This window comes from Necator americanus, chromosome IV, assembly GCF_031761385.1.
Source record: "Necator americanus strain Aroian chromosome IV, whole genome shotgun sequence".
Taxonomy (NCBI): Eukaryota; Metazoa; Nematoda; class Chromadorea; order Rhabditida; family Ancylostomatidae; genus Necator; species Necator americanus.
Genome location: NC_087374.1, coordinates 17,594,276 through 17,613,902, shown reverse-complemented (window position 1 = coordinate 17,613,902; position 19,627 = coordinate 17,594,276). Strand labels below are relative to the sequence as shown.

Genomic DNA, 19,627 nt, shown 5'->3' with positions numbered 1-19,627 from the left:
ACGTTTTCTACTGTAATCCGATCATGAATGGAAAGAAATCGTTTTTCTTATAGCATTGTTTTGTAACCTTGAACAGCGTATTCGTCCTCTAAAGATCTTATAGCTTTTAATCATATTATTTCGAAAAAAAAAACAGAATTCCACTTTTGTACTAAGTGTAAGCTGTTTGTTTGATCTTTAGAAAAAACCACAGAGAGATTTGCTAAAAACTAAGAATGCAGACAGAGATTTTCGAATCTTCGAAACTTTTCATTTTGCAACGAACACATCAAAATGTAACTCTCATAGTTCTATCGTGTCCTACTTCGGGAGGAAAAACGATTTTGTTGTTTTTTCATCACCTAATCATCTCAACAGCTCCACTCTCTTCTCACTTTTCGATCTTCCCATCACTGATCGTATTGACAGACCTTTGCGGCTGAACCCTTCCTCGTTGTGTATCCGTCTCTTCGCAATCCCCTGTTTTTTGTCCGTACTGTATCACCACATTTTCTAGTCTCTACCGTCTCCTTGCGGCACGCAGTATCTCGCTGTGTACTCCTGATGTTTCGACCCCAAGCGATGATCTTTTCATCTGTTCCACCGCCGCCACCATTGCAACAACCGCAACCGAGTTTGCCATTACTGTTACCGTATAGCATCAATTCGGTATCTAACAGTTTGTTGGATACGGTCAGTCTGGCTCATCATATGGCTTTTGTGGGCCAAAATCCACTGCTTATTCCGATTAACAAGGAGGATTCACTCGATATGGCCGCCGTTTCACCAAGCACCTCAAATGGATCACCTACTTCCGCCATGAAGGTACGCGCAGTTTTGGTTTCGAGAACATCTGCGGGAGTTTGCAAGAATTGCAAACGCATTTTCGATCACGCACGATGTCGTCCGGTCGTCGGCCGTTTCGACCTCCAGCATTTACTTCCTCAGTCCAGTTCACGTGCATGTCATGTGCTGACTGAAGCGTTTCTTTTTCGAATAAAAGGGTTTATACACGGATGAATAATCCAGGTAGGGCATTCAAATGGATGAGGGAAGAAGGAGTTGTGGATTTCCTGGACATCCATGGAAAAAAGTCCTCTAATGTAAAATAGTGTTCAAAAATCCGAAAAATAGCACCTTCTAATTTTGTTGGAATAGGTTTTAAGTCGGAATTTTAACAATATTTTTACATATTTTATCCACTGAAAATAATCTATAATTCATCTAAATAAGTTTTATAAAGGTGGAGTTAGAGGACTATCAAAACCCATCCTTAGGATATTTCGGAGATTTAAAATGATGCTCAAAGCAGAATCTAAAATGTTTAAAATGGTTAAATTGTTGAGTTTCTGCCATTAGTCGGAGTAGAGCTCACTTCCAAACCGTGTTTACCTGTCTTATATATTCTCGTACAACAGACCATGCTTCTGTCCCACTTAAAACCTTCTAAGTGTTTCACTATTGTTTAACAGCACATTTGACTGAATAACCAACAGAATTCAATTTTCGTTTTTTTTTTTTTTGCAAGGGTTTCTATCACTCGCGTTGTTTCAACAGTATCAGTACATGAGCATCGAATTTTAATAATCTCCAAAGATAACTCAAGTTCTAGGCAATTTCTTGACAAAAACACTCCAAAATTTTCCAGAAAATATCACAGAATAGTAGGATATTTCTTTTCCGACGTTTTTACGAAGCAACGGAAGAAAACTTCAAGAGTATCGAAAATGCTAGGAATACCGCAACCGCAGAGAAAGTACGAGGTACAGTATTCAAATCCTCAAAAAAGACTGCAAGAAGTGGTTGAAATAAAGGAAAAAGTAAAAATAAAAGTAAATGTCGTATCTCAATGAATCTGCTTTGAGTGGATAATGTTTCCAACGTCGACTAGGGAATTCTTCAATGCAAAAAAAAAACTTCCTTCACTCAGATGTTTCTACATCAGTCTTTATAGCTACTAGGGAACTTTTTTTACAATTTTGTGCTAGAGTCCTTTTTAAAAGATCCTATCAATTTTCCATGTTTCCCACTCCCCAAAAATTGCCTTCGAGTCCTGAAGTGTAACGGCATGGACATGAAGCCCTGTTACATTTATGCACTGTATCGTTAGTTCTCCGCCCTCTGCACGTAGCGGCATCGTTCCGATGGAGGTCGCGATAGGGCATAGTTGAAGGTGCGAAGATCAAACGAAACTCGTTCCCATCGCGTCACTTATCCGATGTTTGTGTGCATTGCAATGCAGCTGGAAAAAAGAACTTTGGCTACATTCCTAGAAAAATCTCTTGATTCAAACATCAGCTACAGAGACCAAATACTTGCAGCGGCTACTGTTTGCAACTATTTTTGTGTTGAATGTTTAAAAATTGGTTTACTTACTTCTCCTTCCTCTTCTTACCTCAAGCATAGCACCCTTAAGCGGAACTCCCACAGAGCACAACACAGAAGCGAGTATGGCATGTGAAAATCACGACGACATGACGATCGCACGAACTTATGGGAGTTATGTAAATATCCCGTTCTTGACGTCGTCGCCATGAGTACTTTGATCTTTCGTTGATTTAACCCTAAACTTGGGCGGATTATTACAAGATGTATTATGGGCAGTTAGAAGAGACCGAAAAAAGGAAAAGGAGACGTAATTGGCAAAGATATTCGTTGTTTTAAGAATAAGCATGCTTTAAATGCAAGGATAAACAAGCTGCATCCAACATTTATGTACGGCTTTTTACTTTGCGCACGTTTTCAAATTAGTTGATACTTTTTTTGATTCGGAAAGGATTTTCGATATTTAATCCTATTTCAATTAAAAAAAAATAATATTTCAATTAAAAAGGCTTCAAAACTTCTCAATAAGCACATCAGATCAAGAGGAAAAAAGTAGCTGCTACGATTGTGCATTTTTGCGACGATTCTTTGGAATCCCATCCTAAATTTTTACTAGTTTATAACTTTAACGATCGTATCTCCGAAAATAGATATGTGGCGGCGACATTATTTCGCAGCTAAATTTCCGAGATATTAGAAGTGTATTAGAGCAGGGCCAAAAGTTCAACTTCGACCAGAACAGATCGTGAACCCTTCATTTTAACCACGGTAGGATCTCAAGGAGCAAATGCTCGCCGCTCTTTAGCTTCTTTTTCGGCTGTAGTGCATTTTCTTCTGCAGCTTTGCAATATTATCTCTCGTAAATGACAGGGAACAGTTTTGCCGTTCATAAATTCAAAGATTTGCAAAACAATGCCGATGATCGAGGAAGAAAAAACCTAGCGAAGAGAACAGAAAAATCGTTCAAAGAGAAGTTTTAACAGTTATTTTTTCAATAAGAAAAATATTTGGTCATTAGACATCTTCATAATGCTTTTAAAGATGAGGCACTTCAATAAATAAATTTCGAAACGTCGAGTTTTCTGTCAAAGTTTCCGCCTGACGAAAAAATCCAATCTTTTCGTGTAGTAATTGACAACAATTCGTAATTTCAGAAACGTGTGCCTCTTATGAGAAAAACTCGCTCGAATTAGCCGATGAGTCATCGATCAAAGATCAACGGCGCTGCGTTCTCGGCCCGTAGTCATGGCGAAAAGGGCGGGGCTCCACGGACCCAAAATCACTGCTCGATGTGACGCCCTCTTTCCCGCAATTAAATGCTGTTTTCTTAGGAACAACGATTATTCTAGCTATGGCTAGCATATTTTCTACAAGAAAAGTGGGTGTTTCCTTTCAAGAAAAATCCTCAGAGACAGGCGAAATCCTCTTTGGACATACGTACAGAGATTTTTCGCAAACAAGCGACAGTAAAATGCGGTTCATGTCGTTTTGAAGGTCTTCCGTATCAGTTTCCATTTCATATCAAACGTGCCTGAAAAAAAGCCAACCTACCATACCTAGGATCCTGTAGGAATCCTCGCCGCCGCCACCCATCTCTGCAGTTCGCCAGGTCCCACCTCGATTCCAACACCGCTTCTAGTGCAGCCGCTTACGCGATGCCTTGTGAGCAAGGTCTCTCGAAAGAAAAAAACTCCAGTGATACCGTACCGAACGCCCAGGGATATTTCGTTTGACTGCCAACTATAGACATGGAATCTCAAAATGAGGGCTAACCCCGTCTCGCTCGCTACATGATGTTGAAGAAAACTAAGTGTCAAAAGACACGCTAATTCTTTATGTCCGCTGGATCTAGAGAAGATGAGGTTCATAACAGCTCCATCAGTCATTTTTAAAGGTAGCATGCAAATAAGTGATTTGATAGTTTATATAGAATATCAGAAGAATAAAATAAAAGCTATAGAACTCAGTTTGCGAAGTAACGCAATTTTGCAAAATCCCATTTATTCCTGAGATTACTGCTTAGGATCTCCACTTATCCATTAATAGTGACAATTCAGTATTGTTAGTAATCTTCCTTATTCATTCGTTAGAAAATGACCAGAGATTAAAAAGGGTTTTGTTACAGTGGTCATCACCAAGTAATTAATTCACTAAGATCGCAAAGTTCAAGGTTTGTCAATCGCTTATCAAAACACAAAATTTGAAAGTACTTCTCCACTGGGGTTGCTTGCATGTGTGGAGAGAGTTCAAAAGCGGATGCAAGCAGAAATACGTTTCTCTTCCCGATAAAGGGTCTTGTAAGCAAATGAGAAGCCCAATTCTTTTATATTTAGAGGTGGTAGTGACTGCACATTTAAGAAGTGCTTTCAGATCAGCAGAAATCAGCGAGTCAAACAAACTTCGCGTTTTTTTCTCCAGCACTATAGCAAGTGAACTAAGAACTACTTCACGAATCTTTCTCAAATCAATGGTAAACAAAAAAGAAATCAACGTGTCTTTCGTACTTCCCGAAAAAAAAAACTTCGAAAAAAAAAATCTAAGTTTTCCCATGTCCAACGTTTTCTTGACGGTCTGTTCAAACCTTCTTTGATAAATGTTGTTTTTGTTAGTCCATCCACCATCCAAATTTTGGATCTGGCTCAATACCACACTTGGTTTATGATTATTACAATTCGTTTAAAGGCATCACCCCACGAATCCGAGGTGGTACGAATTTCAGGTGGAGTATTCGTATACGGCATAGTAGATTATGGAGAGGGGGTGATTCCGTCCATTTCTTCCTAATTCCCGTAAAAAACGGCCCGGAAGATCGTGCACAGGGCTGGCGCGCTCCAATCGAACTCCTTGTGGGAAATAGTGTGCCGGAACGCTCGAAACCGTATCTTCCGGGCAGTTTTTTACGGCAATTAGGAAGAAATGGACGGAATCACCCCTCTCCCCATAGTCTACGATCCCGTGCACGAATACCCACCTGAAATCCGTACCACCTCAAATTCGTGGAGTGATGCCTTTAAAGGAAAAAACAAGAAACACAGGGTTAGGGTTGAATGTTCTCACTGTTATAAGTTGATGCACTGTCAAAATAAAAAAAAAATCCAGGGAAACGACTAGAGAAAATGCTCCAGAATGACCCAGGTGGACTAGTTCATGCCTGGCGTTCATTACTAGACTTCGATGTTACGTGGCGTTACAAATGAGACATATTTCAGCGTGACCGTTGTGTCGGATGCGGCAGCGAATCTTCCATACGTGTGCACTATGGAGCGAGTTCATGCCATGGCTGCAAAGCATTCTTTAGGTATTATTTGTATCTCCGTTAACATGAAAACATATTTTCACCCGCTCGTTTCAAAGATCAACTAAAATTTTGATAATAACACCCCTTTTGCGCATTATTATACCAAATCCGTCTGTTTTAGACGATTATTTTATGGTAGTGAATATGCAACGGACTGTGTATCTATAGAAAAATTATATTTTAATGCATGAGCCATCAATGGACCACCTTGTTGTCAAAATATTAAAAATTTTAGAAAGGGCACCTATTTGTGGTCACTTGAGGTGGGAGGGGCAAATTCCGTTTGAACTCACCTTACCAGACTTGCGACCGCTGAATCAAGTAGTCAGTGAGCCCTCCACTAAACTAGTGAAAAGAAATGAAGAAGAAGCACCATCCTGCAGTTGTTTGGAAACAGTGGACACAACAGGTAGTTTCCGTTGTGTCAAGCAAATCCTGTATCGCAATGTTCAATTTTCCGAACCACGACCAAAAGATCAGAAGCAGAATCAAATCCTATCTGGAAAATTCCATACGGAACTATTCATTTACTTTTCTTAACATATTTCACTGTATTTCTTAAAATGCCCCTATTTTCTCCCTATTAATAGATATTTTCATCCAGTCCATACGTGCACTGCTGTGAAATGAAGTTTGCACTTCGGACGAGATCGAAAGAAACTTGCACTTCTCTTTTCTATCAAAGAATCGCTCAAAATCGAAATCATTCCAAAAGCTTCAATTTCTAGGCGAAGCGTATTCGAGGGCAGGAACTACATCTGCAGTGCTGATAACAATTGCGATATCACCAACGGTTAGTGCTTTTTAGTGTTCTTAGACGCTTAAGAAATTGGTTTGCCATTTGCAAACACCGAGTATCACGAGAAGGAGGAAATAAATATTCAGGGGTGAGTTCGTGGCTTCTTTTTGCTGTGAACTGAGCAGTGCTTTATTGGAAAGCAATGAAAGCATCTCCCAAACTCCCGTACAGCACCATTCAAAACAGCCAGTTGATGCGAGAAACTCTTGCAGAGATCTCACTTGAGGGTGATAATGTAGTTTTTTCGAAGGAAATTTCAAGAAAAATGTTACTTGAAAATGGTTTTTGATACTAACAACTATATATTCCTTCCTACTAGCATCTTACTTCACTAGCATGCTGACGTCATCGAAAGAGCTGCCCCCTTTTAGCAGCTACTATTGTAATTACAACAGTAGCTCAAGATGATTATGGTTGCGACGTTAAAAAAAATGAAGGGGCGAATAATAATGAGCGGTATGGACTGATAATCTCGAAGTTTGAGGCTAATTGTTCAAACTCTAAGGTAACAGAGAAGGAAGTATCTAGGAACACACTTATTCCTGTACATAGAAGTTCACAATTCGCTTGTTATATTTTGCTCTCAATGTTATTACGATCATTCTCGTATAAGATAGAAAAAAGAAAAATTCAAAACAAAAAGTTACAAGATTTACTCACAACTAGCAATTTGGTTAATCAAATTCCTAATTAATTACTTCAGCTCATTACTTCCCACTTGACTTTAAAGATCCTCTCTGGCTATAGATATGAGAGATCCTCACCAACTTAAACATGTGCCATTGTAGCGACCATAAAGACCAGTTAATTCAACAAAAGCAACAAAACAGAGGCAAAATTCCCCAAAAATAATAGTTTTATTTGATTTTATGAGAACTTGATTGTTCAGAATCTCGAAACCGATGTCGTGCTTGCCGCCTGAGAAATTGTCTCGAAGGAGGAATGAACCCTAAGCATGTGAGAGAGGAACGAAATAAGCAAGATCGAATAGAACGTACTCTAGACGTGCAATGTTCGGATTCGGAGAGCGGTAAACGACAGTGTCAGTTTTCAGAAGAAACCTATTTTGAACCCGTAAACATCGAGATCGGCGTGATTTACAAATTTTCAGCTGAGGAGCATCCTCTCACAATGTTTCTTTGTGCTCTAGAGAAACAAACAGAAATGCTTACGGATGATGATGTGAAGGGAAACGACGTGATGGGCGAATGGAGTCGTGACATTTCGATAACATTCGGACTACAGAACCCACAGCTTGTCATAAAGCGATCTCCGGTCAGTAGTTATGGGTTCATTTCTGCTTCACTTACGGTACATAGCTTTTGTAGTAGCGCTATAATCGGCATGAAGAGGTTTATATGACCACTAGCGTTACTACTGTACCGCCCACTGCAGGCAGACACGTCGTGTGGTCGTCACTTATTGAGTACAGTGCCATAGATCCTTTTTTAACACAATACACACCTAAGACTTATTTCGTAACTGAAAGCGGATGGACAATGATTTCCAGAGACTTTTCGACCAATCGGTACTGATAATTGCCACATACATCAAATTATTCTATAAGATTACTATAGCAGAGATCAGTGGAGATCCGAAAAAACATGCTTGCCAAAAATGGCCTTTCCAGTTCGAAAGAAAACTGAAAACTGAAAATAACCTATAAAGTAGGGTCAATATTGCAGAAGATGAATTTGGAGAAATACTAATAGGACAGACATGAAAATCGATAGGAATTTTCACCTAGTTGGGGGAAAAGAAGCGTTCCTTTATTAATTTACCTCAGTGGTTTTTCTTCCCTCCGCTACTGTTTTACAATCAGTGACGTCTGCGCAGGTACACTGGTATAATGTAATGTGCAAGAAAGTTTTGATTTCGTTTGCGCGCAACTAAGAATGTTCAAATCGAGTTCACTAGCTGTTAGCAGATGGACTGGTCATGCACTCGCATCATGGAAGCCAATGATCTCTACAAGCAATGGTATCGAGCATTCGTGCTGCATGCCGACTGGGCCATGGGTATCCCGGACTTTCGTGTGCTTTCGCTGAGCGACCAGGTTTGCAACGCTTTCTTTTGATGTGTAGATTATTTTTATTTCAATTTAATGGTATCTAGATAGGTTCAACTGTTTAAGAGTTCAATATGCGCAATGTTATGCACGCTTATCATTTACTAGCCTTAACTCTTTCCAGACGAAGCTCTTCAAGCAAAATTTCATGACTTTTGGATGGATCGTCTACGCCTTTAAATGTTACCAGCATAATCAACATGCAGTAGGTATACCTCTTGGAAACGGCGCTTACATTCCATACAGCGATGAAGAGCAAAAAAGAATGGAACAAAGGTAAAGAATTCTTTGTGTCCAAATTTGTACTTCATTAATAATAGCAGACTCGACTTTTTAGGTGGGTCGCTTCGTATGGAGTTGTTTGCAAAAAGCTTATGGATCTCATCGTAAAGCCGATGATAGAACTCGATATGGCAGAAGAAGAATACTGCTTGCTCAAAGCCCTTTCATTGTTCCAACAAGGTAGGCTCATAACAGTGTTGCCTTCCTCTTGTAAAACGAAAACAAGTGAATTCTCGCGTTGTGTTTCACTTACTGTTAATTGAAGTCATCAAAGAAAGAATTGACGATATTTTCCCGAGTACCACTACTAGTACCACTAAATTAACACCTCGGAATTCCATAGATTAAGCTAGATTAGGACAAATACCAACTGTATTATAAGGAAGACTAACCGAGTGACTAAATCTTTTTTAATTCTCAGAAGATTAATTTCCAAGTGAATTGTTTTATCACGAGTGTTCCCTTCAAAAAAAAAGGACTGAAAGTGGCGCATGTGACCAATTTCAGACTGTCTTCTTTCGGAGAATGGTGCGTTGATCTGTAGTCGAGTTCGGGATCGTCTACTTGAAGGACTAAGTACACACATTGAACGGCGCTTCGCCAATCTCTCCCCAATTCAACGCTCCATTCGAGCGTTGAAATCCACTCTTCTCCTTCCCACGCTCTCGGTTAGTCTATTTCTGATTAGGAGATCTCTATAACATCATCAGCCAGCAAAATAATAAAACAAGCAAAATAAAACAGGTTCAAGGGTACCAGTTCTAACCTCAATGATGTCTCCACGATTTGACACTGAAATGCACAACTGGGAACCCGTAGCTCTCCGCGCTTATGCTTCAACTTCTCAAACCAGAACAAAGATTATTTAAATCACTTGTTTAAATCACTCTTTTGAGAAATTCATTATACAATTGAGTCAAAGTAATCTGAAAACCTGTACAATTGCGTAATCGATTGTGCAGGAAGTGGCGCGACGACGTTAGCGGCTTCGACTGAGGTCGGACCTTTCTCAACTCTGCCATCCGTCTGCAGAAAGCGAGTGTCCCCCCTACTAACTGCTTGTTCCGAGATCCAGCGCGCCACTACGAGCAGCTTAGCTGCTGTGACATGCTTGAGGTCTTTCTAGCCACACTGTAATATCTCGCGAACACCGCAGTATAATGAAGTAGAATGTAGTATAATTACCTCGAATAATATTGAACCATTGACATGAATGTAATTTAGCCTTGAAATGATTCAATCGTGATTACGCCTATCCAGCTGAAATACTTTGAAATTTATCAATGCGAAACTTCACATATTGCGAAACTCTTCAGAATTTCCTATTTTCTAATTTTCTGCTTTAGTATATCGGCCAAGTGGAGTCGTCGGTGATTCAACACCTCTCTCCTACCGATTTACAACAGCTAAGCGGTGTACCAATGGAGCTTGTCGGATCTGTGAGGTCTAGTCTTAAGTAAGCTAGTACCACTCTACTCTTTACTATCCTGCCCTCATAATTGTGATTTGTCATTTGTGATTCGCACTACTGTAGCCTGTGATTTGTTATCTCTCTATACTCGAGAATTTCGCTATTCTCAAAGTCTGTCTATTCTGTTTATATATATATATATATATATATATATATATATATATATTTCCGGGTTCTCCAAACAAAATTATGTTGGACGATTATACACCAATTTTTTTATTTAAAAAGTAAAGTATACAGTAATCTAACAATTTATCAGTTCGGCAAGTGAAACAGACCCAATTCACAGCATACATTGAAGTATAGCATAAGTGAGATACCGCAAACGAAGTGAGATGCATTTTGATGTGCAAGGTAGATACGCAAGTGAAATGGAGTGGTACTCATAGCACCTGTTTAATACAAATCAAATTTAAGTACATACAAACAGTATTTGAACTTATTTAGTTTAAAAGTATCAGAAATGATAAAATATGAGAAAAGGAGAATTGTTATATACAGCAATGCAACTACTGGCGGCGAGTGTCCTGATACTCCTTCCTCATGAAATCGACAAGACTTTGAGATGATTCCAGCAATTTTGCGTATGTGACTTCTCCCTGAGTATCTTCAAATGGCGTCCAATATACATGTTTGGCAAAAAGAAATATTGGTCAGGAATAAGTCCCCGACTTTTCATTCGTAAAGTAGTGTATCACGAGATTAATATAGTGTGGAAACCTGATGGAAAACATAAGACTTCGGGGTGTAGATTATGAATAGGAGCGTAGCTCTTCTCAATTTCCCCTAATTGCCCTGAAAACGGCGCGGGAACGATTTTCCCTACGAGGTGCGTGAAAAGGCGTCAGTCTTGAGCACGCGCTGGTTTCTCACCAACCCATTCTTTGGCTTTACTTGAGTAGACTACTGAAAAAAACCTCACTCATTTTCGACCGCTCTCTCGTGGATGCGGTGCGTGGACAAGAGAGGCGCATTTTCACCAGTCTCGTAGGAATAAACGCCGTTTTCCAAGCAGTTTTTGCACGGTTAAAGGAAACTGAGCGGGTCACATTCATATTCGTAACCTACACTCCAAACTTTATGCATTCCAATGAGTCTCCACACTACTTCAATTTTGTGATACGCTGCCTTCAAACAAAAGCAAGTAAATACAAAGCAACACACAAGTTTAGAAGGTATGTAATTGGAAATGATCAACAGAGAAAATTTCGGAAATGAAGAAGCACACAGGTAACAAGCTAATGAATAATAAACTATTCTAGGGAAATACTGTACCATTACAAACTAAGGAACTAACCTGATGAATAGTCCTTTCCTGTCGTTGCAGCCGTTCGTGTTCTACTCGTAGTCTGTCATCCAACTCATCTTTCCTTCTTCTCATTTCCTATAATAAGCAAAGCATGAATTTGCTCATGAATCCACAATCTATTAAAAACATTGAAATATCAACAGCTGTTAACGTATGTGAACATACTTCAATCCTTTCTTCGAGTGTGGAACGATCCTTCTCGAGGTCTGATATGCACTTCTCGGTCGTCCGCTTCTGCTCTTTCAGTCGGTCAATGTCTGCAAAGAATAACAAAAGTTTTATCATTAGAGTCATTTCGAAACTAAAATAAAAACTGAGCAGTGGACAAAATGAAGTGTTGAGAGGAAGAATGAGCTCCTGTGACTACCATCTCTCAGAGAAAGAAAAGTTAGGTAAAGATAATCATAGTTAACTGATGCAGAACTGCGGTTTAATCAACATACATAACTTTGTGTCCAAGAAATTCTGTGAATCTGACCAATGAACACAAAGCACTCACTAAACAGAAGCTACCTATAATAATATTTCAAACACCTTTTGGGATAATGTTGTATCCTGCACAGCATCGAGCGAAGAACAACACATTTTCTGTCGTTTATGGTCAGGACCTAATAGTTTAATTTAAACAACACTAACAACAGATTCAAAAATTCAGCTCAGCAGTTCTCTGAGAACAACATTCATAGAAATATTGCAATGCGCAACGCTTGCAATGAAAAGAAAACTTCACGAAGCATTCGTACTAGCACTGGAAACATCAAAGGGATGATTGCACCTTAATTATTCCTACTCTTTTGGGTAAACACCGACGCATCGTCACACCTAATCAATTACAAGATCTAGGTGCTCAATATAAATCGAAAACCTGAACAATCCCTATTACCCAGTCACCCAAAAAAGAAACCAGCTTATGGATTTCCGAAGGGCACATGAGCAAGACAATTAGCGTCCTTATGTAATGCAATATGCATCCTCGTCTTTAACTGAGCAGTCAGAACGCAGGAGTACAGTCAGTTCTGTATAACAAATGCACGCTCATGTTGTCATGAATGTTATTTTGCATTTCAAGCGACATAGAGCAGAAAGTGGCTTCGTTCGTTAACTTCCGTACCAGAATGCAGCCAACAACAGTCCCTTCGGTGCTCACAACTGTGCTCAGTTGTGAATGAAACACCATCTAGCAGAACGAAAAAACGTCTGTGAGATCTCTCTTACAGAAATTTCGTAACTACAGTTTAAAACATTGGAGACACACAATTTCAGATAGATGACTAATCTAATTCAAAATAGGCTAGCTTGAAAGCCAATAAACTTCTACGACACAAAAACAAAAACCCCCAAATACAGTGGAAAATACAGCGTTATGCAAAGAATCGGTGAACCTTTAATATGTATTGGAAAAAGCATCAGAAGTGCCTAACAAAACTTACACTTTGCAATATCGTCGAGTTGGGTGCCGACATTGGAGGACATAGTCGCGGCAGGGCCACGTCAACCGTAAGCAAAGAACTTCACTCTTAACTCAACAATACCACTCTCAAAGTCCGCGTAATACAGATAGGCATTCGACCGAACTTGTGCAGACAGAAATTATTTCAACGCCTTTATAACGTTAATATAACAAACAAATCAACAATGAGCCATGTCGATTTACTTCTTTCCAGCCGAAACAGTAGCCTTCTTGATACCGCGCACCTTCTTTTGTCGGTTTCTTCGTTCCTTGCGTTGTTTGCGACCACCTCTGTCAACCTTTGTTGCCAAACCCATCTGAAAAACACATCTGTCAATGTATTACCAACGGCAACTCTAGATTACAAAAATATAAGGGATTATTTTAACGCTAACCGACGAAGCTGAAACCGGAATATCTTCAAATTGCAGAACACAAATATAATTCTGCTAGAGGACACATATCCTCATCAATGAACAATCGCGATAAACTATCTTAGCAATGGTCATGGTACGATATAAAACTATTGCTTTCTTTGTTACTAAATTATTTTTATATTACTTTTCTATAGAACATGGAAACAGAGTTCTTTTTGAGGAAATAGACAGGGAGAAAAGCAAAGAACCCATTACCTAAGCTGAAGACATTGTGCAAACGTGTTGTTACAGTTCTGATATCACTGTACGATGGAAAAAATGCGTCAAACACATTCTTTTAGGTTCTGCATGTTGCGTTGTTGATTTCAAGTTTTAGTTTCTCGTAATCACATGCACTAATTGAGCAAAATCATAGACTTTGGACGCATCTATTGATAAAGTAAACCAGAAAAAAGACTTCTTACTGGCAAAAAACATCAAAAGATGTACGCCCAACTAGCAACGAAAGAAAAGAAATTTATTCGTAGAAATGACAAAAAAGTAATGATACAATAAACAAGAAATAATTAGGAAGAAACTTACACGGATAAGGCGGAACTTAGGTTCGAACTTCTTCGCGTAATCTAGAGTGTCATATACAAGAGCGAACCCCTTGGTCTTTCCACCACCGATGGCGGACTGGAATCCGAAAGGAATAACAACATCCGGAGTAGTCTTGTACATTTTGGCAATTTTTTCTCTAATTTCGGTCTTAGGAACAGTGGCGCGTCCAGGGTGTAGAACTTCAACAACCTGTAAAGGAAGCTCAAGATGAGTGTCATATACATATGCAAAGAAATCACCTGCTGCAACTTCTATATATTATATCATGAACTGAGTCTAAAACTAAACTAAGTTAAAGTCAGCAATGTTTAGAAAAGTAAATCTCAGAAACACACGGTCACTATATATACATATAAGTCACTCACACTCACATATAACTCAGCATCAAATGTTCTCGGAACACTCAGAATATGATCTCACTAACAGAAAACTTTTCATTGACAAATCAGTTCTAGTTGTATTCCCGAGAAAAAAAAATATGACAGAGAAATCCTAACTGCAACAAAAAGAAGATTGCCGTTGACTATTTATTCCAGCCAAACTACCTACCTACTACGGCCTAATTACCAAGAATAAATATTGGTTCATGTGACCAAAGACTGACCTCGTAACCTTTCATTTGGTCACAGCACATATTTATATTTTTAATTATTCACAAAACTGAACAAGTAAACCGATAAGCTAGCTAGCTCTAAGCCAACTAGAATGTAGAGAGTCAATAACTACCTCAATGAAACTTTAAACACAGTAACGAAAACAAATCAGAGGCCAGAAAACTATTTAAGCCGATGGGCGAAAAAAAACCATTTAATTGTCATTAATTTACGTGTATCTATAGGTTCATAGAAAAAAAACTAGAAAAATATAAGAAGGAAACAATTACTTCGTGAGAGTCCCAAGAAGCCACACCAGCGCCAAGAGACCATCATTATTTAGAATCAAAACATAGAGCTACTTAGATTACTGAAATAGAAACCCAAATAGATAAAACTTAGTAGGGAAGAAATTATACGTGTAAATCGAAACAATTGCGGCCTAAAAGCATTCAATACTTCGTAATAACGTCATCAGTACTCCCGATTTTCAAAAGAGTAGAACAAATAAGTTACAAGGTACATTTATTGTGAAAAAGGGGAAATATAGTTGGCGGAGGCCACTCAGTGGCGCCCTTATTTCTAGACGCTCTCTCTTGCTTTTTTCTCTTAGTGACTTTAGCTTACATGTCATAGATCCTCTAAAACTAATGTTTAAGTCTTAGAGACCCGATTGATTTAATTATTTTTCTCGAGAAACTCTAAATCTAAACTTTTTCATCAGTCACAATTGGCAGGATGTTGAATTTAGGGAAAGATGAGCTTCCCCAGCACTCGCCGTAATTTAAACTGCGTCGAACTGTCGTAGTAATACTAACGGAGAGACAAAATTTGAAAGAAAAAACATCAAAACGTTAAACAAGTAAAATACAGGTGTCATCGCAACAAGAAATAAATAGCAATTAAACAAAAAAAAATTGAAGAAATGCTGTTGAAAAGCCACGAACCATCTGTTTCCTATACAGGAGACGGTTGGACAGCACTTTCCTCGTCCTAATGGTAACGACGTCGCCCTAAATGCGAGAAGAAACAATGGAAGCCAAACTTCGAATTTTTGATCAGATGTAACTAACCATGGTTTAGAAGCTTATGTCGGAGCCTGGAATATGAAATATCAGCGATGTAACAAGCAAACTCTAAAGTTGTGGAGAACACGAACACAACCCACTCCAAAAAAAGATCCGTTAGGAGAAAAACAAGAATGACATAAAACCCCAGAACAACACCGAAATAATTAGCTATTGACGAAAAATTCTACAAAGAACGAAACCTGGGCGAATTTACTACCAACGGAAACTGGCAACTACGCACGTCGAATGCGTAGCTATAATCCTGTCGCGAAATGTACGCAGCGAAATGGCGACGTGGCAACGAAACTCGTACAAGCAGAAATAGACTTCGGCAATAGCGGCAGTATCCCGGAGAGTTCACACCACCTGCGGGGAAACTTTCTTGAATATGTTGCTGTATCCATTTCATTTGGCTGCACCGTCATTAGTCCTTTCCAGATGAGAGCTACTAAGGAGGGTGCACGTATGGTCCTTGTGTGGCATAAGAATCCCAGGACCTGAGCTGTTGAGGTGATATTGGGCCCCCTGCGAAGACTATCCCTGTGTGTATTCGTATTTTTGGCTTTTTTAAGTACGAGTGTGAGCGCGAGGTGAGGATGTTTCAAAGTTATGAGGATTGACTTAATTAAAGGCATCCCCACACGGATCTCGCTCACTAAAGGGATCACAGCCGGTTAGTCGCGAGGCTACATGGCAGGTGGCGGATAGGGAGCTAATCGCGGACCGAAAGCGGCCTTGTGCTTGCCCAGAGATGCGGGTGGATTCTGGGGATGGACTCCGTTTCTGCTGACCCAAGACTGACTCATGACATCCTTGTATCCCGCACGTCGGTCCGGCCAAAAGCCTGCAACCAAGTGACTGGGAGGTGCAAGGGAGGCGGTTTGGAGTCGCCTCCAACAAATAAGCTCCACATGTCCACTCCGGGAGAACGGAAGTTCTCCCAAAAACTCATGGGACTAGAGGCTTGCAACCTGCCCATGGGTTTTAAAATTTTACAGTACATGTCACAGTAACAGAAAAGAGTCTCTTGATTCCGGAGGAAAGCCTGCTACGGTAGCGCCAGGAATGATGGGATTGCAGGAGTCATATAGACTACCGAAACGGAAAAGGACCAGGATGACGATCTGTACTTATAACGCACGTACGCTTGTATCGTAAGCGGCCATCGCAGATCTGATGATGCAAGCCAAGAAGATTAAGTACGACGTCATCGGACTCACCGAGACGAGACGACGTCACCTTCTCAACGCCATATATGAAACTGGAGAAGAACTGTTCTTAGGAATATGCGACAGTAGAGGTATTCGTGGAGTTGGCGTCCTCGTCAACACGAGCATTGCAAAGAACATCGACTCTTTCGAACAACTTACAACCCGAATCGGACGTCTGCGGATGAGAAGATGTGGTTCAACACCAGCTTTGACTATTTTTGTCGCTTACGCTCCAACATCAAACTACGAAGAAGAAGAAGTCGAAGCTTTCTATATGGACCTGGAGAAGTTCTACCGAGAGGATCATGCCTTTTACCAGGTCATGTTTGGTGATTTCAACGCCAAAGTTGGCCCAAGAAGAACGCCTGAGGAACTTCACATCGGGACCCACGGCCTACAATGGAATGAAAAGTGGGAGAGGCTCTCCGAGTTCATCATGACGACTAAGACCATCCATGGGAACTCGCAATTCCAGAAGCCCTCCTCTCTACGCTGGACGTGGGAGTCGCGGTGGAGGGTACCATAATGAAATAGACCACATCATCGTCAACAAAAGGTTCTGCCTGACGGACGTCGCTGTTGTACCAAAGTTCTATACGGGATCGGACCATCGCCTCTTCCGAGGAAGATCCTCCTTCACAAGGGCAGCAGAGAAAGTTGCCAAGTTCAGAGAGCGAAATCTCCAGAACTATCATTAACTGGGATCTCTTCCCTACGCTAGCCGGCTTTGGGAAGATTCCATAATGGACAACATCGACGAGGAATATGACCGGCTCGTTGAACACCTTCACGACTGCGCGAAGAAGGCTGATAGTTTTAAAACCACCAAGAGATGCCTGTCTCTTTAAACTCTTGAGCGTGGGGCAGCACGAGCCGCCGGGAACCAAGAACTCACGTCCGAGCTCGCAAGGCTTTGCAGAGAGGCGATAAAGGAAGACCTTAAAGAGAGAAGAGCAGTAGTGCTGGCTGAAGCTGCAGAGGCGGGGAAAAGCATCGGCTATGCCCGTCGAGACTTCGCCAGTCGCAAGACGAGGATGACTGCTCTCCGGAACCCAAAGGGAACAACCATTGCATCGAGAAGGGGGATGGAGAAAATCATCTACAACTTCTACTCTGATCTCTTCGACAGCCATGTCCACTTGCCTCCTCACCATCTGAGGGAAGACGGACAAGTCATTCCAGAGGTTCTCCCGTCCGAAGTACGAAATGCTATCATGTCAGTAAGAAATCGTACGGCACACGGCCCCGACAGAATAAGACCAGAACATCTGAAGAACCTTCCGTCAGTATTCATCAAAACCCTGGCGAGGCTCTTTACTCGTTACCTGTCGGAATGCAAGGTTCCTAAGTGGAAGACCAGCAAGACCGTGTTGTTGTATAAAAAGGGAGATCTACATGACATTAGCAACTATCGCCCAGTCTGTTTACTGCCCGTCATCTACAAGCTTTTTACAAGTATGATCCTTAATAGGATTGAAGTAGGGAAGCCTTGGACAACCAAGGCGTCCCTACTCGGTATATAAAGGTACTTCGAGAGTTCTACAGCAACTTCATGACCAGAATTTCGCCATTCCACAAGAGCATCATCATTGACGTGAAGATGGGGGTTCAACAGGGTGCTACAATCTCACCCAAAATATTCACAGCCACTTTCGAGAACGCAATGCTAAAGTTGGAATGGGACGACATGGGAGTGAAGGTTGATGGCCGGCAGCTACACCATTTGCTCTTTGCTGGTGACATCGTACTGATAACACCTACCATCAACCAAGCGGAACGAATGCTGACTGAATTCGACGAAACATGTGGATGCATCGGTCTTCAGCTGAATCTGCAAAGGACGATGTTCATGCGCAACGGATGGGTCTCGGATGTCCCATTCACGCTCAACGGAACGAACATATCCGAATGCACCAGACACGTTTATCTGGATCTGGAATTGAACATGATGAACGACCTGACCCCCGAGCTGGGCAGGAGGAGACGAGCGGCTTGGGGAGCGTATAAGAGCATCGAGGATGTAGTAAAGAAGACCAGGAACACCCGTCTCAGTGCTCACCTCTTCAACACCACCGTACTTCCTGCTTTGATCTATGCTTCGGAAACCTTGGCATTTCGCAAGCACAAAAAAAAAACGCGGTGAGCGTCATTGAACGCGCAATTGAGAGAGTGATGCTAGGAGTATCTCGTTTCACGCAAGTGAGAGATTCGAAGTTCTCTCCTACGTCAGCGATCGAAGATTAGATGCTAGGATGCTGAGCACCACCGCGTTTGCCAAGAAAAGTAAAATAAGGTGGGCCAGACACGCGATGTGCTTTAATCAACCGTTGACCAGAGCCGTGAGCGACTGGATTCCACGCGATATTAAGCGCACTACAAGAAGACCTCCGACCCGATGGTCAGATTTCTTCATGAAGTTCTTCAAAGAAAATTATGATGTCCCTTCGTGGAAGAATTACTGGCACCCGCTCGACCTGTTCGAAGATCAACGGGAGTCAAGGAGATCAGGTGACCCCACGCCCCGCCCAGCATGGGATTCGTCCGAATGGGTTTTCGACGATGCTCTCATCCTTCTATTAAGTTTTTCCCTTTCTCGTTCTCCACCTTTATACAACTGAAGTATACGTATGAAGAAGTTTCAACAACTTGGGAGCCTTCAAGTTCTTCTTTTTCTAGGAAGAGGAATCTTCCATCAACACGTATGTCGCTGTCACATAATCACTTTCTTACCAAGAAAGTGATATCATTATCCATTGCAATACAGCCGTAAACAGTTTCGGCGATATATTATC

The 19,627-nt window shown here is 40.9% G+C and overlaps 5 protein-coding genes across 9 annotated transcripts; 3 read left to right on the top strand and 2 right to left on the bottom strand.

Annotated features, from left to right (window-relative positions):
- Positions 1-543: 543 nt before the first annotated feature.
- Positions 544-10,211, top strand: RB195_001700 (uncharacterized protein; the record flags this gene model as incomplete). Of its 4 annotated transcripts, none has more annotated exons than XM_013448555.2 (10): positions 562-804; positions 5,514-5,602; positions 6,331-6,395; positions 7,291-7,443; positions 7,513-7,676; positions 8,329-8,457; positions 8,594-8,745; positions 8,807-8,931; positions 9,259-9,419; positions 10,098-10,211. In XM_013448555.2, 10 exons carry the CDS (start codon positions 562-564, stop codon positions 10,209-10,211), a joined length of 1,395 nt encoding a protein of 464 aa, XP_013304009.2. The 4 variants fall into 4 exon arrangements, with proteins under 4 accessions (XP_064054490.1, XP_013304009.2, XP_064054488.1 ...); XM_064198609.1 differs by having other exon boundaries at positions 8,326-8,457; XM_064198607.1 differs by lacking the exon at positions 562-804 and adding an exon at positions 3,656-3,682 and having other exon boundaries at positions 8,326-8,457.
- A 520-nt stretch (positions 10,212-10,731) lies between these two features.
- RB195_001699 (uncharacterized protein) lies at positions 10,732-13,004 on the bottom strand (the record flags this gene model as incomplete). The annotated part of the gene is made up of 4 exons (XM_064198606.1): positions 10,732-10,821; positions 11,520-11,606; positions 11,697-11,788; positions 12,962-13,004. 4 exons carry the CDS (start codon positions 13,002-13,004, stop codon positions 10,732-10,734), a joined length of 312 nt encoding a protein of 103 aa, XP_064054487.1.
- Positions 13,005-13,181: 177 nt separating this feature from the next.
- RB195_001698 (uncharacterized protein) lies at positions 13,182-15,630 on the bottom strand (the record flags this gene model as incomplete). Its single annotated transcript, XM_013448554.2, has 4 exons — positions 13,182-13,298; positions 13,941-14,150; positions 15,502-15,567; positions 15,628-15,630. The coding sequence occupies 4 exons, from the start codon at positions 15,628-15,630 to the stop codon at positions 13,182-13,184; spliced, it is 396 nt and encodes a 131-aa protein (XP_013304008.2).
- A 1,170-nt stretch (positions 15,631-16,800) lies between these two features.
- Positions 16,801-18,358, top strand: RB195_001697 (uncharacterized protein; the record flags this gene model as incomplete). Of its 2 annotated transcripts, XM_064198605.1 has the most annotated exons (3): positions 16,801-17,246; positions 17,311-17,499; positions 17,755-18,358. In XM_064198605.1, the coding sequence occupies 3 exons, from the start codon at positions 16,801-16,803 to the stop codon at positions 18,356-18,358; spliced, it is 1,239 nt and encodes a 412-aa protein (XP_064054486.1). The 2 variants fall into 2 exon arrangements, with proteins under 2 accessions (XP_064054486.1, XP_013304006.2); XM_013448552.2 differs by lacking the exon at positions 17,755-18,358 and having other exon boundaries at positions 16,801-17,361.
- Positions 18,359-18,387: 29 nt separating this feature from the next.
- RB195_001696 (uncharacterized protein) lies at positions 18,388-18,978 on the top strand (the record flags this gene model as incomplete). Its single annotated transcript, XM_064198604.1, has 1 exon — positions 18,388-18,978. The coding sequence occupies one exon, from the start codon at positions 18,388-18,390 to the stop codon at positions 18,976-18,978; it is 591 nt and encodes a 196-aa protein (XP_064054485.1).
- Positions 18,979-19,627: the final 649 nt, after the last annotated feature.